Source organism: Amblyomma mixtum, chromosome 5, assembly GCF_055824585.1.
Source record: "Amblyomma mixtum isolate Tamu chromosome 5, ASM5582458v1, whole genome shotgun sequence".
Lineage (NCBI taxonomy): Eukaryota > Metazoa > Arthropoda > Arachnida > Ixodida > Ixodidae > Amblyomma > Amblyomma mixtum.
The window spans coordinates 8,058,784-8,086,515 of NC_143016.1; the positions used below are offsets into that span (position 1 = coordinate 8,058,784).

Consider the following 27,732-nt stretch of genomic DNA (forward strand, 5'->3'; position numbering starts at 1 on the left):
GTTCACATTGCAATTTATTCGGCAGAATTTTGCAGTGGTTTCAGCTTCACATCCAGTTCCGAAATGATGCTTAGACATTATAATACATGGGTCACAGTGTGGTATTCACCTATGATCGCCAAATAATTTATAACTGAATTTCTTATGTTATTTCGATTTTGGTTTCATCATCCGAGCATTAGCTGTGACGTAACTGCAATATATACGTAGCTTTAACTCAATTAAACCAGCGCTCTCTCGAGAGCTATAATTAGAACACTGGACGCATTAGTCGTGATGTCGTTTTTTTTTTTTTGTGCCTCACGTGATATAAAGTGTCTAAAGTCATGGAGAAAGGAAATAACTAGTTTGCCTTCCTCCGTGGTTTAAAGTTCAACACAGCCATCGTTTAGTTGATGAAACCGAAACTGCAACAGCGTCAAGAAGAAATTTAATTATAAATTATTTAGCGGTTATGGGTGACTAGCACAATTACGGGGATAACAACAACAATGTAGTACTCCATGTACACCAATGTTTAACGTATCGTTTGAAAGAAGAAAACCCAAAAGCAGAAATTTGGTGTCTACAGCCCTTTAAGAATTGAATTAACATTTGCCGAAAACAAAAATGTGAAATTGTTGTCATGTTTCACTGCAATCTAGGATTTAGCAACTCTGGTAAAGATCCATGTTCTGAGGAAATTTTTGCTTTGTTTCCTAGAAGGAACAGCACGTTGCGTCGGTATGTAGCGTCCTTAGGTTGTAGATCTCCGGCTGAGCGGTGTTCACCAACGCCACGGAGTTTTATTTATCATCCAATTTAAAGTGGATACTATCCCGGGACTGCAATGAAATGAAGTCTACCCCTTTCAGTGCACGTTAAAGACCCCCAGGTGGTCGAAATTATTCCGGAGCCCTCCACTATGGCACCTCTTACTCCCTTTCTTCTCTCACTCCATCCTTTATCCCTCCTTACGGCGCGGTTCAGGTGTCCACCGAGATGTGAGACAAACACTGCGCCATTTCCTTTCCTCAAAAACCAGTTTTCCCATTTCCTTTCTACAACTATGTGGCCTGCTTTCTCATTTCTTTGTTCTCTAACTTATGCGAACTAAAAAATAACTGTATATAAAAGTGAAACCTCCGAAACTTCGGTAGTCTGCAAAACGAAACTAATCAAAATTCTTAATAATAACAATAAATAAATAATTTTAATGCACCAATAAAATAATACATTAACATTTGAAGATAAATATTGAGTTATTTATACTTGGTTTTCTGGGTTTAATTTTTATACTAAACTGTGGTTAATACACAAGTCTCTGGCTGATTGCGCTTGTCCTTCCATGTTTAATCGCTATCGATACCCTGTGTGTTTTTTCTGCGCTCGTTTCCTAGGGGTTCATTGCTGGGTGCCTTCCTAAATTCACAAGACAGCAATGTTGTGAGAAAGTTGCTGTGGTTGGTGAGACAGTAGTCGAAATTTTCGGACACATCAGACGCCCTCATGTTGTCGCATCCGAGCGAGGATCGGGGTGGAGCCCGCAACGGGGAGGCCATGGAGAACGCCAGTCGAGACGGCGAGTCATGCGAGGGCGAGCAGCCGCCGAGCCCCCCAACCAACGGGGAAGTGGCCAAAGAGGAAGTTGGTGGCGACTCCGAGAATGTTAACAGGTGGGCCGATGGGAAGCCCTTGCTCGATTTCGTCCGAGTTTTGGCGCAAGATTACTAGCGGCACTGTGTCGATGCCATGACTTCGCACGCTGCGGCTGATCATCTGTTGGGCGGCGTGGTCGCACGCGTTTCTTCATATTGCGCACCTTTCGTTCCTTGGTGGCTAGACGGGCCGTGCCTAACTTCGTCATGTGTTTAGATTAAATTATTGCCATTTGAAAGCTGGGAAACACTTGTGCGAGCCGATAATTGGGTTAAACCGGCAAGCGGCGCTGTTAGCTCGTGTGTATCGCGATCAGCACTTCCGTTTTTCAAATAGCCCGTGATCGCATACTGCTGCACAAACGGTTCCCACCTTCCTAGCATGTGCGCCGACAGGCGCGCTGCATTTTTACATTAAGATATTGTCTCATTGTAACACCAAAGCACAGTGCCTTCGTGGCCTTGCGAAGGACCCTTTCCTCTCCATATATCTGGATTATATTTATCCTACCTCACAATTCTCGCTGCTGCGGGTGACTGGCAGTGCTGCATTTGCTTCGCGGTTTGGTTGTGGGAAGTTTGGTCTGATCATTAAGTTCTGTAGTATATTATTGGCTTTGGGTTGGTTCTGCCGCAAAGGCGAAGTGTGTGAAGATTCTGTTTTGGTATGCACGTAAATATGCGAGGTGTTTTTCGAACTTTTGCTCACAGTTTTTGGTGCAATATTTGTTAAAGCAACAGTTAGGCACTGGTTAACTGCGTAATGCATTTCAGATTGTTCCTACCACATAGCAAACTGGCATGCATAAACCACACTGTGGAGAACAAGTCTAGGTGTAGACACACAGACATTGCACTTTAATTCGCTCTCATGCTAGTCTTCAAAGATTATCTTCCACTTAAGTGCTGTTTGCTGACAAAATGTCCTCGTCAACTATTTTTACGCTCTGTCTTCTGCTCTGTCAGGGTTCATTGCCAGTCATTCACTTGTATTTCAGACCAAAGGAAGAACATTTTCTGTAGATTGTATAGCTGTAGGTGGTTTGGTATAACCCTGCGGACCCGTTTGAGACATGTGCATATCTTTGCACTGAAAGCCACACAACAAATTTTGAAGGCGGCTGCTTCGCTGTTTGTGTTAATGACTTATACACCAGTGAACATCATTCGATAGACATATCAGAGAAAATCTTGTGGACATTGCTGTGTGGCAGTGGTTTTTATTTAATCTAAGAAACCCTGTAGGGCACCAAGGAAGTTATGCTAGATTGCTGGGTTTTCCCTTGAGAACTACCTCTACCAGTGTCTTTTCTGTGCAGAAAGACGGTTCTCTTGCAGAGAAAATCACAAAGTAGGCCCCCGATTCCTTTCGTCATTCACAACCTATGCAGCTTGGGGATTGTGACATCATTCACCAAGCTTGATTTGATTTTTTTGTCATAGTATATCCTGTGCTATGGCAAATCAGATAAAGTAAGCAAAACTGCTTGACCTACCAATCAGCTACAAATAGTGCTTAATTTAGAGTAATGATTCTTGCAATTCTTTGCTGATGATCCTTGCGATGAAATTGCTTCGCATAACATGTGAAGTGAGTGATACTGCATTCTTATATCTTGGCAGCACTCATCATGCTGCTTTTATTCTATTTCAACAGCAGCTGCCATGGTGGCTCAGTGGTTATGGTGCTTGGCTACTGACCCGAAAGACGTGGGTTCGATCCCGGTCGTGGCGGTTGAATTTCTATCGAGGCGAAATTCTAGAGGCCCATGTACTGTGCGATGTCAGTGCACGCTAAAGAACCCCAGGTGGTCGAAATTTCCAGAGCCCTTCACTACGGCGTCTCTAATAGCCTGAGTCGCTTTGGGACGTTGAACCCCATAAACCAACCATCTATTTCAACAGCACTTGCCTGTTTATGTAGTGTTGCATGATAAATCAGTGGACCAGTTGTGTGCAGCAGGAATGCTTGTTAGTGGGCGCAGTTAAAGAATTCACTAAAGGTGTTGCCATGTGTCCTTCACTCATTCGTATAGCTTTGGGGTTTATTCAAGCTCTGTTCTCCGTAAAAATGACATATTGGCCTTCTTGGGGCACAATTCTCTCTATCTAGCTAAGCTTAGTATACCCCTTTGCACTGCATCATTCTTGAATTGCACCTTGTGGGGCAAAATGAAACATAGCGTACTTTCGTTCTTGTCTAGGCAAGACCAGTAAACTATACAGATACCTCTTTGAATGCTGGGCCACCTTGCTGATGGAATGACATACTGTGTCTATAAGTAGACCTTTCCTTTTCAAGTGTCCATTTTTGACAGAGGTGGACGGTTCTTGACAAAGTTGTTGCTCTTACCATCAGCCAGATATTCCTATATATTGGCTCCTGGCTCAAATTTCCTTTTATTTTGTGGCTCCTATGTACAAGTGTATGTTGTTAGGAAGTTTTCTTGTGTAAAAACAGGGAGCGCACTTTCTTCACTGAATATACTTTACATGCATTTGCACATTTTTTGGCAGTCCACCAAATGAAACCAGCAGAAATAAAAGTGGCCTCTATACAGAAGGAGACGACTTAAAAGTAAGTGCCGCAATAATTAACTTTTTTTTTTAACAGTGGTCGTTATGCATTCTTGGCCTGAATCAAATATCTGGTGTCATATTGTGAGCCGAAAACTAGGTGTTAGCTCTAATGCTTTGTTGTTGCTGTCTTGTTGAGTGCATTTGCTCTAAGGGCATTCTTGGGCACAGTGGCTTCAAACCATATTTTAGCTCTTGAAGTTGGCCTTTCTTTCTTCCGTTTTTTTGCCATATCCTCGGCATTTCCTCAAAGTGTGAAAGGGCATTTAGGTGCCCGCATTAAAAATGTAGTCTATTGCATGACTATGAGCCATGTTATCCTAATCATAAGCACAGAGTGAAGTCATGCCTTGCATGCGTCAACTTGTATTAGATCGCACTTGAGGCCTTTTGTCATGGCTGGTTAAGAGCAAGGCTGCTGACAATAAGAAATGGGTTTTCTTAGTCACAATCACTCTGCAATGGCGATGCGTAACTTCCAACAGGTGTGACATGCTGGCTGGTTGTTTCGGGAAGCCTGTGTTCCATGAGATGTGTTCATTCACTGCTCCACTTTAGAAACTTCATTTCTACAAATGACTATTCCATGATGTAGACAAGGAAAGGGGAATGAGGGGCTCGTTATAAATATGAGAGAAGCCAACAGCCACAGAAACCAAGGAGCACTGGGGATTTTTAAATTATTTATTTATTTTGTGGTGTTGATCAATTTATAATATTACTAAATGTGTTATCGCTTAACGCCACAAAATAAATAAATAATTTCTAAATCCCCTGTGTCCCTTGGTTTCTGTGGCTGTTGGCTTCTCTCATCTTCCATGATGTGTATGGCCCGTCTGACTTGCATTGGGTGACCATCTTCTCCAGACTTATTTACATTCCGTTGAGTTCACATGTCCTGATTGCCTTATAATGGCAACCTGATGATCGGTTTGGCAGCTGCACATGACCTCTAGCTTTTGAGGGAGGGCACTGAGTGATCTTGTTTCCTGTATGCAATGCGATTTGCAGAGTATACATATTGTACAGTGTTTCTGCCATCATAATTGACACCAGAGTGTAATGTCTGACATTTCAGGGCCTCCCCATGTCAAAGCTACAGGACATCAAGAAGGCAATGGAGATGCTTAACCTGAATGTGTTGCATGATGGCCCCGCGAAGACGCCTGAGGAAGCCTTACATAAGCACTACCAGTTCTGGAGTACACAGCCAGTACCCAGGATAGGTGAGCACTGACTGAGTTGTTAGTCTGCGCTGGTTGATCTGTTCCTCTTTTCACTCTTCCTTGCATATTTATTTATTTATTTATTTGAACATACTGCAGGCCCTTTTCGGGCCCATGCAGGAGTGTTTACAATGCATCATTGATCAAACAGAGTAAAAACAAAAATTCAAAAATACAGAGATGTTCTCTGACCCAAACACAAAAAGATTAGGAGAGAATTAAACAGAAAAGTCAATTTTTTCGATATAATTAAGAAATAGTTCCACGGACGTACACTTCACCGCATCTTCAGGCAATTTATTCCAATATGATATAGCATCTGGAAACAGGGAGTACCTGTGGATATTTACACGGCTGGCTGGTTGACGAAGTGTTCTACTATGGTTTGTTCTAGACGAGTGTTTGAATGGCGGGTGTAAGTATTGTGAATTGGCTATTTTGAAGTGACCGTGAAGAAGTTGGAACAAAAACTTTAATCTGGAAATGATTCTTCTCTGTGACAGGCTTTGTAAATTTGACTGAACTATTAGACTGGTAGCGCTAGTTTGACGTGAATACTTTGAATAGACGAACCTCACTGCTAGTTTTTGGATGCGCTCTAATTTGTTGATTAAGCTTTTTTGATGGGGGCTCCAGACTATATCCGCATATTCTAGGGTAGGTCTTATAAGAGTTTTATAGGCACTGAGTTTAATATGGGCCGGCGTGTTACGGAGCTTTCTCCTTAAATAATGTAATTTACCTTCAGCTTTAGAGCAAATGGATTTGATGTAGGGCTCCCAACGCAGGTTAGATGTTAGGATGAGCCCCAGATACTTCACCTGATCATATTTTTTAACCTGTGTGTCACCAAGTGTGTATGTAAAACTTAGAGGATGCTTCTTATTAGTGAATGTGATACTTTTGGTTTTATCTGCGTTAAGTTTCATTCCCCAGGTCATACACCAAGCGTGGATTGATTCTAGGGAATTGTTAAGGAGAATTTGATCGTCAGATTTTTTTACAGCTATATATACGACACAATCGTCTGCAAAAAGGCGAAGCTGGATCGATGAACTAACACAGGAATGAATATCATTTATATAAATGAGGAACAAAAGAGGCGCAAGTACTGATCCCTGGGGTACACCCGAATACACATCCAGGTTTTGCGAAACGTATTCACCTATTTTAACGCATTGTTTTCTGTTCTGCAAATAGCAGGAAATCCATGACACAATGTTGCGATCAATGCCAAAAGATAGTAATTTTGTTACAAGGTCATCGTGAGGAACAACATCAAACGCTTTAGAGAAGTCTAAGAATATAGCATCTATCTGGTAGCCTTCATTAATTGTGTTAGCGATGTCGTGAGTAATTTCAGCAAGCTGCGTTACTGTTGAAAGCCCTGTTCTGAAACCATGTTGTTTTTCATAAATGAGATTATTATTTTCTAGATATGAGATTATGGCTTTAAAAATAATGTGTTCCATCATTTTACAACTAGTGCTTGTTAACGATATCGGACGATAATTATTCAGTTCAGTTTTAGGACCCGATTTGTGTATAGGAATTATTTTGGCACAGCGCCAGTCATCTGGAATTACGAGTGTTTGTAAAGATGTTGTGTAAATTTTATGCAGGTATTTAGACACCCAGTCAGCGTATCGGACTAAAAATGTGTTCGAGATGGAATCAGGACCCGGAGATTTTTTTGTGTCAAGTGTTTGTAAAAGAGAAAGGATTCCATCTTCACTAATGATTAGTTCTGTCATGGGTTTCTTGATTGTGTATGCGGGTAGAGAAGCGTGAGAGGCTGTTCTGGTGAAAACGGACTGGAAAAACTTATTGAATTCATTTGCAATGTCATCAGGTTTACTTATGGTGTCGCTGTATGTGCACTGCTGTTTCCAAGTAGATGAGCATACTTCTTGTATTGCTGGCTGGCCTGTTTCTCTCCGGCATCATTAAAGGGACACTGAAGACATATTGAATTGGGCCTGTATCAATATATTACCATATTCTAATAATAAAGATGCTACTTTCACTTAAGACTGAACTTTCATAAGCTAAAGAAACACAGGTATTGCCATCACTGACCGATCTTGCAAGTAAGCTTGTGATGCGTTGACGCACTTGTTTGGCACAGACCTCAGAGGCAAAGCTACACTGCCATTCACTCCAGAATAGTGATACACGGCCCTTTTCGGCATAGACGTCGTGAGTTTGAGCTGAGTGGCAGGAACATTTTTAAATGCTATTTCCTCAGCATTGAATGTGTCTTTCACTGCTGGACAAACATCAACATCTTGCCCAGCAAAAGGTGTAGAATTGATTTTTACTAAGAACAAAAATTGGATGGAGTCTCCTTCAGTGTTCCTATTGAACAGTTTTGCTTTATCCTGGCTGAATGTGGGACTGCATAAATGAAGGTCCACCTGCTGTGAATGTAGATCGACTTGCTGCCAGCACGCCAGAGTGAACTTGAGTTACGCTTCACAGTGGGGCGGCAGTGCTTTTATTTCCAGCTAGACTGTTTGGCTTCCTATCTTTGTGATAATGCATCCGTCTCTTGATTACCCTGTGGTGTGCTTGGCAGTCTTGTTTACTGCCATGCACATGAAGACATTGCCTCGTTGAGTGGGCGGAAAGTGCATCCGCATTAACACTCGAGTGCGCTGCAGTTTATGGCCAACTCTAGCTGTATCACTGCTACTGAGCACTTAGAGCAGTGGTTCTTTTTATTCATTGTTTTTCTTTCTATTTCTTTTTTAAATTATGTGCATCCCAAAGCTAAGAGATCAGGGGTCTACTGCATAGATTTGTGTAATCTTCTCTCACTCTTGTGGTTCGTAACATTGCTTCCCCTTTTGTGCTGTCCCTCTTCTCCTTCACTGCTTCTCTTTGCGTCCTCTCTCATATTGAGTGTTTCACTGGAATGCGTGGCCATGAAGCAGATGCCTTGTGTCTAACAGAGATAGAGAAATATATCTTATTCAGGTGGCTCGGTTTGAAGCTGCCTAATGTGATGTCAAAAGTTACACATACCACATGGTGGTTGTAATGGAGGCCCATATTAAGAATATAAAGATTGAAGTTTTGCTGGAACGTGAAGTGTGGTTTGTAACGGTGGCCAAAATCGGAAAATCTTGGCAGCAATGGAGCAGAACTTGGGAAAGCAATGAGGCATCTTACTCTGTATGCAACTATGGGAAATGGAACTATTAAAATAATGTTAATTTCAGAATGAAAAAAAATAATGTTAATTTCAGAATGAAACCTCACATTAAAGCACGGGAAAGTACTGTTAAGTATGCAGATTCATTTTAGCCTTTGATGGCTGTCATCTGGGTCCCACTCAGTCTCAGAGAACAGGTGTTCTAATTAAATGTTGTACAGTGGCTGCCAAGCTCTTTTGTGCTTCTTCTTGACATGTGAACACCTCTAAAACTTGGGTGTTTTAAACCTCGTAGTTCCTTCCTCTTTCATTGTTTTCCTGCTGGACATTTGATGCACCCACTTGAGGGCTCTTAGCACGCGTTTTTTTTTTAAATTTATTTATTTATTTATTTTCCCCCAGAGGGAAGCATTAGTCTGCATGTAAGCTTTGCTGCCATTGCCGGCTATGGCAATTTTCTTGACATTCTCACTTCACAGAATGTACACTCGCTTGAGTTCAGTGATAGCTGTGATGATTTTTGTATGGAAGAATTGCCTCCCTCTGTCAGAAGGCTGGGATTTCTTTAAATCACTAGTAAATCAATAGATGGTAGAATAGAGACTGCACTTAACTTTGAGATATGTAGGAAACACTGCAGGCTCCATCCAGAATGCTTTTAAGGGCTTTCATACTGAGCCAAAAGTCTTCCAATGACCAATACATGTAGTGGCATCACACTTTTAAATGTTTCACTCAGCATTTATGCACTACAGTCCTTGTGATGTCTGAAATTCATAGAATAGGCTCTGACCACAATGAAGGTGGTTAAAATTCCTGACTGCAGACATTTTATTTTTGTGGCTGCTTGTGAAGTTTTTTTGGCATAGCACAAAAAATTAAATAATTTAATGCATTCTGTAAAGATTTGAGGATATGCTTGTTCGTTGAATGGCCTTGTGACGTTTAAACTTCTTATTCTTTGTGCTTTGCTGCACTTGAAATAGAACTTAAATATTCTCAGGAGCTCTAAATATGAAGTTACCAGAGAAGAAGGTTTCGCCTGAATGCACACTACATTTGTGCTATTGCATAGAGTATGGCAGGTGAGGTAGCGCAAAACGGGACAAGGGACAGAGAAAGACTTACACAACACAGGTGCTATATAACACGGCGCCTGTGTTGTGTACGTCTTTCTCTGTCCCTTGTCCCGTTTTGCGCTACCTCACATACCATGAATCACAGTTACCGACTCGCCCAAGTTTCTACCATTGTGGTGTATAGAGTAATGCAAGTCTTGTGGAATCTACTAGCCATTGCTGATCTTAGCAACCAGCCGCAGTTTTGGAGCTATATGCTAGAGAGCTACACAAATGTTGGATGGCTTTTAGGCACTTTTCAGTTGTGTGGGATTCCTTTTTTGTATTTGTTCAGCGCATGTAGACGCAGAAAATGTCTCATTTCATTGTTGTCCTCTAGATGAGAAACTAAGTGCCAATGATGTCAATGAACCAATTGAGACAAGCAAGCCGATTGAAGAAATCCGAGACCAGCCATACTCCTTGCCTGCTGACTTTACCTGGGACACTCTCGACATCAACAACCCAGCCATAGTAAGAGCAGAGCTGATATATCTATTTATATATCTATATAAATATATCTATATATGATATATCTATATATATCTGATATATGATATATATTTGGATATCAAGTTTATTTAGTAAATAGCCAGTAATTGTGTTGTCTACTTCTTGGTTATTTTCATCGATGATCTTTTTCTGAAAATTTTGATTTCTGGTTACTAGCTTGTCTTTTTTCCGTTCTTGCTTTCTGTACATGTTTAACTTGCTGATGGCTGATTAGTTCTTCTTTTTTTTTAGACTAAAGCTAGAGCTGGTGTCTATATTTGAACAGTTTGTGGTTTTATTAAATGTGACATTGTGGTCTGTTTATTTCATATCAACTTGCCCAAAAGCTAGTTTTATTGAATATTTCATACCTCATAAACCATAAACCATTTCATACCACCATTTTTTCTCATGCTGATAATCACTCCTCTCACTGTCCTGCCTTGTTTTCTTTTTTGCATGTTCTACTGCACTTTTTTAGCTCAAGGAGCTGTACCAGCTACTCAATGAAAACTACGTAGAAGATGATGACAACATGTTCCGCTTTGACTATGCCCCTGAATTTCTCAAGTGGTAAGGCTTTTACTGCAGCTGTTTTGAGCGTTGGTCTCTTGGCTGCGATTGCATCGAAAACAGTTTTCATTGAGGGCGCTATGTAGCACCGTGCATGCATCCCAGGGTTCTTTGACAGCATCGCTTGCAGAACTCATCGGTGGCCTCTTGTTATTAAAATTCGGCATGTTGGATGGTCCAAAATGCACATGTCTGCAGATTGCAGTGAAAAGAACTGCTGTAGCCAGCTTATAAATTGCAAAGCATTGCTGATCTGTGATGCCAGATCTGATGGCTAGCCCTGATCTGTTAACCGCCAGAAAGTGGCTGTAGGAGTTACTTGGATATTGAGCAGGAGTTTGCACTGCTGACTCTGGTACATTTTAGGTAAACTTGCATGCTTGGTATGACATGCTAACATATGTCGAATTATCGGCATATATATCGACATATTTCGCAATCCTCTTTGAGTTCGATATATTTGGGATTGATTGTATATTCAATCCATGTTTAATAAATATTCAGTTGCCACTCTGTGCCCCATGCTTTTCCTTTTCTTTTTTGCATCCTGGGTGTTTTTGCCTCATTGCAGAATTTGAGGACTGCCAGCCCTGACGCTATCTTGCCTTCTTTATAGCCTTGCCGTAAAGATAGTGGATGGTGGATGACAGCAAGGGTGTATGCATGTACAACGCAAAGTGGGCCTGTAACCATTGGAACATGTGGTGTTCCAATAACCAAAGCATCATAATCTTGACCCCACATTTTCAATGAGTTTCTAATGCACACTGCTTTTCCTCTGTTCACCTCCAGTTATTCTCAAGGAAGAAACTTAAAAACCCTTACTGCAAAACTTGGACATACTATTGCAGGACTGCTCACAGGAAGTGTGTGAAGAATTCTGACAAACCACTTCACATATAGTTTTGTTAGCAATGTTGTGAAAGTCATGAAAGTCTATGCAGCAGCATGAAATCCCATTCTGGTCTGGTGGCTTTTTTAAATTTATTTTTCAGTTTTCTGAACGTTTCACATTTTGTCTTAAAACTGTGCTGTTTGGTGTGCACAAAATTTGTTGGATCCATTGAGCACCAGTGAAAATTCTCGAATTCTTGAGTAGTGTAGGAGAGTGTGAACAAAAGTGCTGTGGCAACAGTAGGCATGTTTTGCTATTGACTGAGACCACGAATTTATTCCTTTATGTTACTTGCAAAGGAAAGTAGAACATTTGTCTGTGTGTCCCAGCAGTGCAACACAATCACTGCCACAGTTTTGCCATTGTGTTGCATTACTGGGCTTTCAAACCACTGCCTACAAAATATACAGGTTACTGAACAGGCATGATTCAGTTCATGCGAGCACTTACGGCCCATTTATAACCTGTTCAGGTAGTCGAGAAGCTTGAGGGTGTTGTTGAAGAAGAAGACATTTATAGGGCCTAGAAATTTCTTTAATGACGGCCAGATGTCCTTGCACTGTGATTAGAGAACCCTGTTTTAGTGTTTGTACCGTGTGCCGTGGTAAAAAGGGTGAGAGATACGCTGATTGCTGAGAGGGCTGCGTTTTGGTGTCCTGAAGGCATGCAACTTTGGTTTCAGAAGCTTGAGCAAGTTGTTCCTTTGTTCTTTCCCTGTTCATCTGTAGGGCCTTGCAGCCACCAGGCTGGACTGCTGACTGGCACTGCGGTGTTCGTGTTGTCAAGAGCAACAAGCTAGTGGGATTCATTAGTGCCGTGCCAGCGACAATACGCATCTATAACCAGTGAGTGGCAGCTACACGGTTGACATTCAACTAACAGGGATTGTCCACTGTCCAGGGATTGCTTCTGGAGCACACATGTAGTCTTTTGTTCCTGTGGGGGTGGTGAGGCCTGTCAGGTGATTGTTGAGGCTTAGTTTCTTCCTCTTTATTTTTCCACTGTCAGTTTTTGGTAAAAAAAAAAACACTCTGGAATAAATCCATGATTTTACGTCCTTGTTCAGTTTACAGATCATAATAGTAATGATTACGGCAGTGATTTTTGTGAGCCCCAAATCTAATCGTAAAGGTATTTATGTAGTGTTCATCAGGGTTTGCAGCAGAATGTACTTTTATTTGTTCATGATTTTGCCCATGGACATTCTGTTTGAGGTGCGAAGTCACATTTGGAGAACTTAACACAACATTATTACTCTTGTCACTGTTATAGTTATTTTTTGCTCCTGTGCTGGTTTAAATAATGTTGACATCAGCCTAAACTGCTTGACTTTTGGCAATTACAGAGTGATGTTTGTGATTCTAGCCATGTTGTTCATGCACTCATGTTTGCGTGTGTTGCTTGCAGTGCTCAACGTATGGCAGAGGTGAACTTCCTGTGTGTGCACAAGAAGCTGCGATCCAAGCGAGTGGCCCCTGTGTTGATTCGTGAGATCACTCGGCGGGTCAACCGACGTGGCATCTTTCAGGCTGTTTACACGGCCGGCGTGGTTCTACCGAAACCCATTGGAACCTGCAGGTGGGCTGATGCAAGGCATCACGAAATGGTGTTCTAGACTGTGATGCTATGCCGTGTGCATTGTGGGGTGGGCATTTTTTCTTGTTCGTGTTAGAAAGCAACAAAATGCTAGTGAGAAGGTTGGGGCTAAAAGATGTTTAGACTTCCCTGTGGAAGCCTTGTTTGCACACCTGTGCATGAATGTGCCAGCCATGCAAATGGTTTCGGGGCAGCATTAACTTCATCAGAATTTTTGTCGTCTACTTGGCCATTCTGGCACTAACGTGCTAACTTGAGATTTTGTAGTGGGATACAGGGAATTGTTCTGGCTTGTCCTGCTAAACATCTGACTTTGAAGCAGCACAGGAGATGATATGTATCAAGGATATCATTCTACCCTTGTGTGCCCCACCTCAGCATCATTCCAAAGTTGATGATTGTGTGGGAGACACACACAAGACAAATGCTGATTCAGCGTATGTGCTGCCTGTGTCTCTTTCCTGCGTCCCATCTAATTTTGCTCTGAAAAAATGCCCTTGAATTACCAAAACCAACTAGCCCACCGTTCTACTCTCACTTGTAGGTACTATCGAGCCGGAATGAAACGCGAACACAGGGGCGCGTGGCCTGTGGTTAATTTTGGCATAGTGCACGCCGTCTAGCAGCATCCGCGATAAGCTGCTGATGTGTGCACTGGGTTGGTGGCTTTTTCCTCAGCCGCCCTGTGTAGCTATGCTGCCTAGAAGTGCAGCCTTTCGCTCGGCTTTGCCGCGGTTTGGCGATCCCCTTCTAGCGCCAGCAAGGCGCTAGCCGCATTGCCTTGATACCAATGCTCGCCATGTCCAAGGTCTGGGCGAGCTGGATGATGTTGCGGTTTTCTCTTTTTTTGATGACCGTGTTATCTCTCTGCGCGATCTGGTCATTCGACTGCCGAATGAGCTCTGTCATGAATGTGTGAGCGACGGCCGCTTCGGCGTGATGTCTGGATAATATTTTGCATCGTAGACATTTGACTGAAATTTCATTTCTGCAGTGTTTGTGCAATTTCATTTGTGCAATATTTTATCACCATTAAGAGTGAATAAAAAGCAAGTAAATTAAATTGGAAAAGTCTGTTTGTTACGGCACCTCTGTGGTTTTGGCAACTGGCTGCTAATTCAAAAGTCGCAGGTTCGATCCAGGTGGCAGCGGTCGTATATCAATGCAGGCGAAATACAAAACTGCCTGTGTGCTGTATGATGTAAGCGCACATTAAAGAAACCTAAGTGGTCCAAATTAAAAAGAGCTCTCCGCTACGGCATCCACCATAGCCTCTGGGTCATTTCAGAACGTTTAACTAAAAAAAATTAGCATTTCTTTTCACACATACACAGAAGAAAGATCGACGTTCATAACCCATTAGGCAGTTGAAGCTTTTATCATCGCATTGCGACGATCATGGTGTCGATTCAAAGCAATGCGGCTGGGGCCATGCCTGTGCTAGACGGGGATTGCTAAACCGCGACAAGCCGAGCAAAGGCTGCATAGGGACATAGCCACAAGCTCGGTGCACACGTCAGCAGCTTATCGCGGACGCTGCTAGACGGCGCAGGCTGTACCAAAATTAACCAAAAGCCACGCGTTCCCGTGTTCGCGTTTCATTCCTGCCCGATGGTACCTTTACTGCAGCATTGTAGCACCCCTCATGAGCTGGCATTACGTTAGTGAGAGCACTGTCTATTTAGTCAGCGCATCCATTAGACCTTGGAAAGCAGGTATGGTTGTGGTCATATAGCCTCTAAATCTTGTATCTCTGCTAGCTTGAGAAAATACAGTAAAAGCTCGTTAATTCGAACTTCACGGGACCGGGAAAAAAGTTCGAATTATCCGATGTTCGAATTATCGAATGGCCGCGAAAAAACCGACAAGAACCATCCATTTGCATTACGGTATATGTAGGGTATTTACTCGCGTAACGAACCCACTCACATAATGAACCCCCCCCCCCCCCCCCCCCCCCCCCCCCGATTTTTGCCTAAGAATCTGAAAAAAAAAAAAAAAAGCGTCAGTCCTTAACGCTTCCCTCCGTTTGGCACCGTCACGGCCCACAACGCTTTTGGCGGCGCGCCAAGATTCTGCGCAGCGATAAGTGATGTTATCGCTGCGCAGCATCTTGGCGCGCCGCCAAGAAATGCGTTGTGGGCCGTGACGGTGCCAAACGGAGGGAAGCGTTAACGACTGACGCTTTTTTTTTTTTTTTTTCAGATTCTTAGGCCGGGGGGGGGGGGGGGGGGGGGGTAGCTCCAGCAAGGGGGAAGCGAACTTTGGCAAAGTGCCAGCGCTTGTTCGGTTGCGCAAGCCTAGTTCAAAAGCGGGCGTCTTGTTCGCGGCTGAGCGCGTGCTTCCGTCGCGTCCGACCGATGGGTGGAAGCATGGACGACACTCGCAAAGAAAAAAAAAGTTTTTCGCTCGTAATTTGTAGCGCCGGTTCGAAGTCATAGCCTTCATGGGCGTTGGCTGGGACCGCGCTGACAGTGCTTATCCATATTTTCGAATTAACAGGGCTCGAATTAACGAGTATTTAGATGCGAGTTCCGGAGGTTGCGCGGAAAAGAGGGTAGGCAGCCGCCAGTGCGGTCGCCAAACCCTACCCTCCGGTGCCGCCGGCCACCGCGCCGGTGATGGTGCCATTTAAGCTTTAGCCACTTTTCCAAGGTTTTATCTAGTTCCATCTTCTGTGCCCGTTTAGGACGTACGCAGCTAACTATGCGGAGGAGGTGCTTTTTTTTTTTTTGGCCACATGCTGTGTGCCAAGCCGCCCAGACGCGGTGGCGCGTAGTTCGAATTATCCGTAACGGAACCGACTCGCTTTCGAATTAACGGGCTTTTTTATACACAGATCTCTATGGAGCTTGGCCGGACCAAGTAGTGTAGTTCGAATTATCCGAAAATTCGAATTATCGAGTTTTGAATTAACGAGCTTTCACTGTACGTTTATAATGAGAAACCATCAGGTCAGAGGCTGCTATACGAATACGGTTGTCCATCATTTAGTTACCAGGAAATTGGCTATTTCTTTAGACACTGAGATGCCATTCTTGCACCAGAAAGTCCACCACCTACCCACCTCCACTCCTCCACCTCCAGAAGACCTCCACCCACCTACAACCAACCGCCTTAAGCCCATACAGCAGTGGAACGACAGCAAAATCAAATCAAGTGCAGAGACACAATGGGAAGGCGACCAATGAAAAGCAAAAGGCAAAAGCCCCCTGTAGTCGCAGCTTCACCACATCACTTCGTATGGTCGTCCGTCAATTTTTAGTGCAAAAGCACTACTTAACGGGGTCACACTCCCAGCCAAGAATCTTGTGTGAAGCCTCGGAGGAACTCTGGTAAGCTGAAGTTAATTTGGGGAGCAGCCAACCTGGGTCACAACACTTCCGGTTGCGAATCGAAGTTCGCCACCTCCCATTCCAAGGGCTAATTGACGAAACCAAAGCTAGTTAACAGCTTTCGCCTATTCATATGCTAAGCCGGTAAGCCTAGCTCTAAAATGTTTTTTCTTCTTCCTCAGGTACTGGCACCGATCACTCAATCCGCGAAAGCTCATAGATGTTCGGTTCTCCCACCTGAGCCGTAACATGACGATGCAGCGTACTCTGAAGCTTTACCGGCTGCCTGAAGTAAGACATTTGGCACTGCCAGTCTTCTATCTCGAGTACTGTTGTAGGCTACTTGAGAGCTGGCATGCTAAAGCTGTGTTTTGTTGCTGAGATAGCTTGATCATTTTTTTTTCTTGTTTGGCATTATATGTATCTTTTGTTGACCCATGCAGAAGCCAAAGACACCTGGGTTTCGACAGTTCCGCAAGTCTGACACAGCACAGGCCCATGCTTTGCTGGAAAAGGTTAGTGGCTGTGAAGCACTTGTGACATGCTGTTTGCTTTTAGTAAAGAAGCCATGGCTTGTTCAGTGACCATGATGAAAGACTACTGTGAAACATTCCTAGCCTTTCGTGCGATCTGCTCTGTGGCTCGCCACACTGCCGTCATGCACTGCCGGTGGTACAGTGGGTACAAGGTTTCCCCTGGCATGGTGCTCGGCTTCTCTTTGGTGGAATGCTTGAAAAACAGGTGACCTCATTTTGTGTAAATAAAAAATACCTTGTGCCAGGGCGCTCTTTTGCCAATCTTGCCCTTGCACCATTAAAACTCATCATCGTCAACATTCTGTCGCATTTTTAAACTGGAATGAAAATTATGTAGGACCCTTGCATAGGAGCAACAAGGTGATATTTGGTATTTTATTGTAGTAGTAATCGCTTTATCCAAGTTAAAATATATATGCCATTGTGTTGCATGTCGGAAGAAAAGCTAAACAAATGGAGTCATTTCATAGTAAGAGTTTCATTGTGTAGTTGGCATCTACCGTATATTGCCGATTATAAGTCGGCTCCGGTTATAAGTCGACCCCCCCAACTTGCCACCTTCTTTGGGCAAAAAAAAGTTAGACTCCGAATTTAGGTGGACGCAGCCGCACCCTGCGGTCCTAGCTCGCCTAAAAGGTTTTTCAGGAGGCCAAGTCATAAAGAAACATTTATTCTTTCACGAGACATTTCTGACTTGTCGTCGCTTGTGAGGACACAGTCGCGATCATCATCTTATGAGCCACTGCTGCCGCTGGTCGTCGGCAGCGGTGCCGAGATGCCGCTCATGGAAAACGACGTGGAAAACAACGTTGCACGTGGTACGACGTGCAGAAATGGCAAAGGGCACGCAACACCGTTGTATAACAACACGCGAAAATGCTTCTTGGCTCATGTGACTGGTCACGTGTGGTCTAGTTTTGGATTGGATTGGATTGGATTGGATTTGTAGCTGCCCATTTGCATTAAACATTGCAAGCCCGCCTAGCTTTGGCCGTTTTTCCGTGGAACGCCCACGGTTTGTCGATAACAAGTTGTTATCATATGAAAACAAACCTTTGGTGCATATCTCAATTAAATTCAAGTTTAAGCAAATCCACTTTTGCACGGGCCGTGATATTATCCGCGACTTGGTCGAAATTACTTTTGACCCCGCATATAGGCCGACTTTAAGACTCCGCATATATATACACTCCGATTATAAGTCAACCCCCCAACTTTGGAAGGACATTTTAAAAAATACGTTGACTTGTGCGCGCCAATGTACGGTAATATGGCAACTTGCGTGGAAGCTTGTGACTGGGCCAGACTATAGAGCATTATTTGGGGGGTTTCTGCAGAAGCACACATAGCTACACAAGCTCAGAAAATTTAAAGATGTACGAAATACATCAATTTATGGCCATGTTAGATTAGTTGAAAGTAGAAGGTACTGATTTGTACAGGCTAATCAGGTGAGAAATAATTTTTTAAGTGCATCTTTTGTAGCTACTCAACTGGGATATTTCGTTGGATTGAACAGGGTTGCCTGAGGCCATGCCTGTGAGACAGGCCTATGATCTAGAATTTTTTATTGTGGCGTGGTTCTTCTGCCGTGTTCCAATACTGGTGTCCAAAGCACTGTTTGGTGTTTTCTGGTCATCTTTCAGTACCTGGAGAAGTTTGACCTTGCCCCCGTGTTCACAAAAGAGGAATTCCGACACTGGTTCCTGCCCCGCCCAGACATTGTGGACAGCTATGTTGTAGAGGTGAGCAGTTTTCTATGAGCTAGGCCATTTTGTCAGTGGCAAAAGCTTCTAAAGTGGGATGTGACTTCAAAATGCTTTTCAAAAGTTGGCTGTAGAGTAGCTGTAATAAAAGCTATGGCTGTAAAGTTTTCTAGCAATCTTCTAAATAGATGCAGCTGGCACCAGAGGTCAAAACAAATTTGAAATTTTGTCTGGTAGTTTGTTTTCTACTAATATACCTTTTTCTTAAAATCTACTAATTCAGAGTGCTGAAATTTTGTATGGGAGTAGACACTGTTAACTCTTTCGCTACCGCGAAAAAATGCACAATTTGGAGTGTACTGAAAGAAAATTTTTTTTCACAAGAACTAACACACCCAGCACATATTGCAATGCATGGAATTGTAGCTTATTAGTTACACTTCTGAATGAAACAAACAGAAGAGTTGTGTGTGCAAAAGTAAATGAACATTTATTTGTGAAATTTGCTAAAAACACAAAAAAAAGTATACAGCAAAAACAAAAATTACCGGCTGCACTAAGCCCGAACTTGATTAGAGGAAAACTGGAATATACAAACTGTTGCACATGTTTATAGCTGTCATTATTCACAGTTTCAGCTATGAGAAAAATTTACTGCACTTTCCAGTAAATTGTCAAGTCAGGGGTCATGATTGTGGTGCCACTGTGAAGAGCAATCAGGGGTGAAGATGTGAAGCAGAGGTAGACTGACAAGTGCTTCACATAAGGTTTTATCTTTGTTCCTCCCTTGTTCTCTGAGAGCCGAGCTTGTAGTTTCTTCTTTTTTTCATTCTTTTCAGTTATTGTTGAATGGATTCTATGAGAGGATTGGGGGCGTGGACTTCTTTTCCCTCATCATATCCAAAGATTTCTTGAATGAGCTGCTCCCTGAAAGCCAGCTGATAAAATTTGGCATTTTAGACAAGCTCTAAAACATCAGAATCGATTAAATAAGTTTTATCGATGTGGTTCAAAAGCCAGGACACTTTCCAAGTCTTGCCAATAGAAGCTGCCGCCACTGAATCATCCGGGTCTGTTACGTGCAAAAACAAACAAGCAAAAAAGCGAAAAAAACCAATTTTTGAGAAATGATTTTTGATGGCAGAGGGCCAGAATAGATTATTCTGGTATTTCAGTAGAGATACAGTCGTGTCAGGTCAACAATTCCAGTGTATATGATGATTTCAATGAACATCAGAATATCCAACAGATTCACGTCTTCCCATGAGACGTCACGCCGAATTTGCTGAAAATCTTCATCCATGCATACTTATTAGTGTTTCCGCACACGGTCTTCATCATTTCCGCCGTGAAGAGAATCAAAAAAAAGTCGAGAAGTCGAGCGAATATCCGAGCGCCGCTCCGCAGCGATGTGCCGATATGGGCACCTAGCTGTCGTCTTGGTTGAAAAACGCGATGCGACCTTGAGCATTTGGCAAACTGTCTTCGCCATACGTTATCAAGACCCTGAAGCACAAAAATAAACCACTGTCATCAATTACAAACCGTATGCACCGCAGAAAACACACAGCGAACGAAAACAGAACTTACATGCAAATACGCGCTGACGTTCCAGGCTCCCGAGGTGAAGTCTCGCTGTCGAAACCGAAATTCGACGTCTGTACATTGTTGCCCAACTAATAACCACTGCTTTCGTCGCAAAAAACGAAACCGAAACCGGCCGACGCTCTCGGTGTCAGCTTTCGCTTTCGAGGAGCGCGCGGCGACACGGACACCATTTTCTCCGGCGGACGCTGCTGCGGCCGTTGAAAGTTTTATTTTTCACGGCGCCCCCTCGTGTCAAAACACTGAAACCAAGGCTGCAATGGAAAGAGCAGTTGTTGAGCTCGCTAACTAGATGGCGTAGTACGTCCACGGCTCTCCAAAATGAGCCTTTTTGCGCGGGTGATTTGAATCGATCATATGCGAACGATGGCCTACGGCGCGGTAGCGAAAGAGTTAATTTACACAAGTGATACCAAAATTATGTGCTTTGAACAAAAAAATTGATCTATAATGTTTTTCTTTCTTGTTGCAACAAAATTTTCACGTTACCCATGAATTTTTTTTTTGTTATAAAAATACAAATGGACTTAGGCTATTTATTCTGTTACCAGTCACGTAAAAATCATTGATTGTGTGAAAATTTGGTTTGCTTACACTTTATAGTTCCTGGTTTTGAAAAAGGTACATAAATCTCTGCAAATGATGTTTTAAAAAAATGTGAGTAAAGTCTCTGAAAATTTCCACTTTTCTGCTGTACATGATGACAAAAATAATCAAGGAAGCATTTTTGAAGCTGCGAAAATTCCCACTTTTCTGCTGTACACAATGACGAAAAATAATCAAGAAAGCATTTTTGAAGCATCGAATGCACAAATGTAATATATTTTCTGAAATCTAAAGAAATGCTTTACCAGAAGGTTGCAAAATCTGAAGTTTTTTCTTTTTCTGCGAAACAAAATGGGTTGGGAGAAATGGAAATACAGTTGATGACCAATTTTTCGGATTTGCTAGGGACCGCGAAAACGTCCAAGAAATCAAATTTCGCATAAAAATCACTTAACTTACGTAAGGGATCGGTATTTATGTGCACATTAACCTAATATAAGGAATCAGTATTTATGTGCACATTCAGAAGCTCTTCATGACTAAACCTCGCCGCGCTTGCAAAAATCGTGCATTCAGTTGTGGTGTGTCCGAAATTTCAAGTGTTGTTCTATATTGGCTCTATGGGCCATGTCGTGATGCTGCGAAGACGTCCGAATAATCAATCGTGTCCGAAAAATCGGGGGTCTGAGTTTTCAGTTGCCGACTGTAATGACTTTGAAAACTTCCATTTTTCTTCACAACATGATAACGAAAAAGGACCAAAAGGCATTTTTGAGGTCACAAATATGCAAGTGTAATGTATTTTCTGAAAGTTAAAGAAATGTTCTCCTAAAAACAGATTTTTTTTTCTTTTTTCAAACACTGTCACTGCAATATCACATAGCCACTTGGCACAGCTGGCACATCCATTCGAACTGTACCCCTCGCTTTGCCGTTTCTGCAAGGACGCAGATGCAAAACTTGTGTAGCTCACCCAAGGTGCCGTTTTTTTTTTGGAACTACGAGCCCATTTCTTGCGCTGCCAAAGCTGATGCTGGGTCATGTGTTGGTTTGTCTTCTTTAGTACTTCCCACCCACCTAAAATTCCAGGGAACAAGAAGCCCTCTCAATGTTCAGTGCTTTCAAATATCGGGAGTGCCAAATGTGCCTCATAACACAGTCCAGTGTCAGTACCTGTCACGAGTGCAGTGAGGTGTGCAGTTTTGATAGTATGTTTACTTTCCATAATCACACTGCTTTCTCGATATGAGCATGTATTGGCTAACTTTTCATCACACAGTAGTATGTTAAAATAACTTCATTGCACTTTGTGCTTTAAGTGGTTCTGGAAAAAGACTTTTTGAACAACAGTCCAAGCTCAAAACTACACCTTATGTTGCAGTGTCACTCTGCTGTCTTTAAAATTCTTGGCATTTCAGGGAGTGTTGTCAGTCTGTGTGGTCATCGCCAGGTAGACGAGTGAGCGTGGTTGCAATTTCACTTGAGCGGACATATTCTGAGAAGCCTGTTGATTTTCCAATTTCTACATGGTACCGTTACTCCAAGCTGGTCTTGTTATAAGACAGTATATGCTATCTCTGTGTGCAGGCTTATCATGCATTCTAATTAACCCAGAGCACATTTTATGTGGGAAGAACTTTTTCAGATTTCCGAAGTTTCTGCATACATGGGTTAGGCTAGGTTTTGCTGAGCTTTCTGGCAATGCCGACTGTGCAGTCAGCTTGGAATGCAGCATTGTGACATTGTGGTTCCAAAGCTGCCATGTCATCCTTCGTGTAGTACCTTATGTCTGAGAAAGTAGGGCTGCTTATTGCACAAGGACCTCGTGAAGCATTCGACTCGAACTGACCGCATGTGACTCTGTCTGTGTGTGTTGCAGGGTGAGAACCAGAAGCTGACGGACTTTGTGAGTTTCTACTCTCTGCCATCCACAGTCATGCACCATGCAGTGCACAAGGTGCTGCGGGCAGCCTATGCATTCTACAGTGTGGCCACCTCTGTCCCTCTGGTGGACCTCATGCAGGATGCCCTTGTGGTCACCAAGAATGTGAGTCCCAACTCCTGAGCGAGTGTAGTGCAACCGTGAGGTGTTTGTGGCCTTGACTTCCTTGTTTTTACTTCGGCCACTCACAAACCGTGTTCATTTGGTTAGTCTGTTGCCTACCATTGGAGACCAGCTCTGTCTGTACCCTGGCGTGTTTAGAGACAGAGTTTAACGGTGGTGTGACTGCTATAGCTGTTTTAGTCAAGTTGGGCCACAGGATGTTGTGACTGACATCCAGCCTTACCCTAATAAACATTAGCGCAAGGCGAGAATAAATGGTTCTGACTTACTACATAGCTTTCGACTGTAGAATGACTTGCCATTTCTTCATAAAATGTATGCTAAAAAAAACGGTCTGTTCATTTCTTTTTGAAGGGTAGCAAGCAGGTACAGTCAAACATCTTATCACGAAGCGTGCAGAGTCCTGAAAATTCCTCGTTGTGTAGGTCATTTTGTTGTAAGAATCACATGTCCTTCTGCTGCCCCCAATGAAGCAGGATATGCATATTGAGAGGAAACAAAGCTCTATTCCTTGCAACCAATGAATATATTTAAAGAAATAAATGTCATAAATTTTTTGTGTACGGCTTGCTTGATCAAATCAACTACTGCTTACCAGACCGTGTCGAAGCTCACAGGGTGTGTGTGTGTGTGCGCGTGCACGTGTGTGCATGTGTTGTGGGTGCATGGGTCCATGTGTGTGCCAGCATATTTAACCAATAATTTTTCAAAAAGTCTTTGCCATCTTTTTTCGTTCAGAAGTACAACCAATAAGCTACAGTTTGATCTACCTTCAGCTGTGTTCATTCTGTTACCAGTTGCCTTCTCTGTGCCTTACGCACCCTTCCATAGTCCATTTCCTTCTGTTGATTTCAGGCAGGATATCATTAACTTACTTTTTCTTCTGTAATCCATACTGCTCGGCATGCGTAGCTCTGAACAGAACTCAGTTTATTGAAGGCTGTACTGACAGCAGCCCCCGCCGCGGTGGCTCAGTGGTTATGGCGCTCGGCTGCTGACCCGAAGACACGGGTTCAATCCCGGCTGCGGCTGCTGAATTTCACGTGTGTACTGTACGATGTCAGTGCACGTTAAAGAACCCCAGGTGGTCGAAATTTCTGGAGCCCTTCATTACGGCGTCTCTTATAGCCTGAGTCGCTTTGGGACGTTAAACACTAATAAACCGAACCAACCAAAACTGTACTGACAGCAGTGGTAATGGCTGTAGATATTGGTAACTAATCAGAATGCCCACAACTGTTGACTGATGATTACTATAGCTTTCATCGTTAATTGGTCACGCCAGTACAATGCTGTTGCATATCATTGCTATGCAGTTGCATGTTGAGATTTGAGATTGTGAACAGTCAACCCACTTAGCTCATCATAGGGTTAGTGTGTAAGACGTCACTAGTAAAACTGACACTGATGCCATTGTTGCTCACAAAAGTTGTCAGCGTGGTGGTCCAGCATGATGAATTGTTTGTGTTGCAGAATGGCTATGATGTTTTCAATGCCCTGGACCTGATGGACAACAAGGAGTTTCTGGAGAAACTCAAGTTTGGCATTGGGGACGGCAACCTGCAGTACTACCTCTACAACTGGAGGTGTCCTGAAATGGCCCCAAACAAGGTTGGACCAATAGCAAAATATTTATTGGGTTTTGTGCCAAAATCATGGGTTTCACTTAAGAGTTGTACAGTAGCTCTCCATTCTCCGTTATCTAGTTCAAAACAGGGGGTGCAGCCGATAAACGGATGCCGCCTTTACTCGATATTGTACTGTATTTTAAGTTGAGGAGAGAGTTTTGAAAAGTAAGAGTTTTTGAAAATGCTGGCTTATCCTTCCATGAGCTCTTCTTGTTCTCTCTTTCTTTGAAAACTTTTGAGCGCAAGTACAGTGCAGTGCCAGTGCGCTTTCTGTGCATGTGACTCGTTGTGTGCACTGCCGCAAGAATTCACCGTCTTTCTTTTGCAGATTGGGCTTGTCCTGCAATGACTGTGTGGAGGCTAGCGCCAAGGGCATGGCAGATGCAAAACCTAAGCGCATGCACCGACTGCTGTGATAGCCACGCCATGTCTAGTTGCAACTGTCTCATGACCGGACTCAGTTGCCTTATCACAGCCTTCGTTCCTTCCTCATCGGAATTGAGTGCGTGTCCAAGAACTGCAGCCAGAAGCAACACCGAAGGGAGGATTGTTACCCTCGTGGCGGGCTCTCAAATATTAGACCCCCTCCCCCTTTTCACAGCTTTTCTTTTTATTATTATTATTCAACCCTTGTAAAATGGCTTGTGTGAAGCAGCTCCTTCTGCTGGTATTGGCTGGTTGATGCACCATGTCTGTCTCTTCCTCACTAACTATTCACTTCTTCGGGTGTCATTTGGACCATTTTCTTGTTCAGTTACAGCTTCAGTTGTTCGTCTCAAGGCAAGCTTCAGGAAAAGAGCAGTCGTCCATGTTTTGCATGACAGTGGCTGTGATTTACATGGTGGCACCGATTGTGAGAGACAATGGCTTTGTTCATCAGGACATTGCACGCCCAAGCAGCATGTTATATGAGAGTGATGTTATGAATTCAGGTGTGGTCACTGTGCGACACTGAGCATCAGTTTCACTGAACTCACGTGGGCTGCAGGGCCCAGTTACAGCTTTCACTCTGTTGCAGATGCGAGCTTAGAACAACACTTAAAGGCTACTCCAAGTGGTTCACTGGACTGGAAACTCCCATCTTGCAATAGCAGTCGTGATTTTCATTGCAAAAATAGGTCATCTTTAAGAAACAAGCAATGATACTGGCATGTCTGAAATCCTGGTGGCAGGCTGTGTGTGTTCTTTGCTGCCTTGCTTCTTTTCCTTTTTTGTTAGATTGCACAAGAAAGCTTCCGCTTTTTTTTTTATTGCACACTAAATCGCAGTTTTTCTGAAGCCTAACCTGCCACAGTTCTTGCATGCACGTGTTTCTCTTTTGGGGACAGTGTGGCCTTTGCTTGAGCATCCCAGAGGCCATTGCAGCCAATCATTCGTATGTTTATTTAGAGTGGCGTTCTTGTCACTTAAAGGTTGTACATTTGTTGAGACTAAGTGCATTTGTACTAATGCGGCTGTAGTTATCACTTGTTAGTTTAGAGGCACTGTGCTGTTGTCTTCTTTTCTTTCTTCAGGCTTCACTAAAAACACCCAATGCTTAAATGTGCTACTGTGTGATATCGGGTGCAGACACCTTCTATAATATAATGCTGTTTTACGGGGGTCATAAAAATCCAGGACTTTTTATCTTGAAGAGCACTTGCTGCATCTTCCACATGCAGGTGCATGCAACAATGCATAAAATACTTTGGTACTGAATGCAACACCCAGTCGGATGCGACATCTAAGGAGATATCAATAAAATCATTTGTGAACTTGCTGTTCTGTTATTGCAGAGTCTGTACTGGTGTACAGTGTGAACTTCACAAAATCAAACCCAGGTTGCTTACTTTTTGAAAAATGCAGCTGAACCACATTGTTTGAAAAAGATGTTGAAAATCATTTTAGTGCTTTGGAAACCTAGTCGGGCTTGGATACAAAGTTTGGGAGGAGAAAATGTTCTGGGCACCAATTTCAGTAAAACAGGAAGGTGAAGACTCCCATCTTGCATAGTATGTGGGTGTAGCACTGAAGCACCCACACAGGTATTGTATGTCTACAGTGTGAATGGAGTACTGTCTGCAGTGAATGAAATGTGAACAAATACAACTGCTGTTACAACACACAAACACCAGCATATTGGCTCATTGAGAGGTAATACTAGTGAGACTGATTAACACCTCTAAAGGACAGCCTTTGTGCCTTTGAAGAGAAATTACCCCCCCTCTAGTATTGAGGTTCCCCTGGCTAAGAGCTTCTCATACTGCTGTTAGTGGTTCAGTACTCTTGCTTGCGCTTCATTTGTTGCTGACAGTACGTACAGTGCACACTTAGTCTCGAATTCTGGTCCCTGGACCAGCACAAATTTTCCAACTACGAAGTATATGTGAAGTCTGTATAGCATTCCTTTGTAGCTGCAATTAGGTGGATGTCAGTGAGTGATTACTCCCTTATTTGAAATTTGAAATACACTCTACCTTAGGAATTCTGCGAAACTAATTACGCTGAAGATGGTTGAGGTCCAGTGGCAAGGAGTGTCGTGGCACGGTTGTAGTGAACGGACATTCACTTCGGTCGGAAAAGCATTGCAGATAATTGATATTGTGTGTGGTAATGAAGTCGTGACTTGTGGATACCTTTGTTGATGAAATTAGCGTTTCACAATTGCGCACTGCAGACACTTCACATTTGGAAGACACTCCGCTGCTGTGAGAACAGATGACAGTACTGAAGGGGTCTCCACTGCACTTTTCATTTTAATCGGTCAGGCTATGTAGCAGTATTCCAACAATGTGAACAGCAGGAAGTTTAACTTTGACATTAGAAAATATTAACTGTGATTGCTTTCGTACTTTTCCCCAAGGGCAACTTGAGATGACTTGCACTACAGGATGTGTCACCTTGCAGTTGTCGCCCCAAATTATCGCAGAATAGCAGTTGATTATAAAGGGAATAACTACAGTTAACATCCACCTTGGCAGAACCCTGTGGCTACAAAAAATGGCTTTACAGTTTCCTGACGTCTTTTGTGGCTTAAAAAAAGAAATGACCTTGTCCAGTG

At 43.0% G+C, this 27,732-nt stretch overlaps 1 protein-coding gene across 1 annotated transcript; it reads left to right on the plus strand.

Moving 5' to 3' along the window:
- Positions 1-1,311: 1,311 nt before the first annotated feature.
- Positions 1,312-26,451, plus strand: Nmt (N-myristoyl transferase). The gene is made up of 13 exons (XM_089543234.1): positions 1,312-1,655; positions 4,155-4,215; positions 5,293-5,440; positions 10,056-10,189; positions 10,689-10,780; positions 12,404-12,520; positions 13,083-13,253; positions 16,789-16,897; positions 17,050-17,121; positions 18,789-18,887; positions 22,879-23,046; positions 24,538-24,675; positions 25,021-26,451. The coding sequence occupies exons 1-13, from the start codon at positions 1,489-1,491 to the stop codon at positions 25,039-25,041; spliced, it is 1,497 nt and encodes a 498-aa protein (XP_089399360.1). The 5' UTR covers positions 1,312-1,488; the 3' UTR covers positions 25,042-26,451.
- Positions 26,452-27,732: the final 1,281 nt, after the last annotated feature.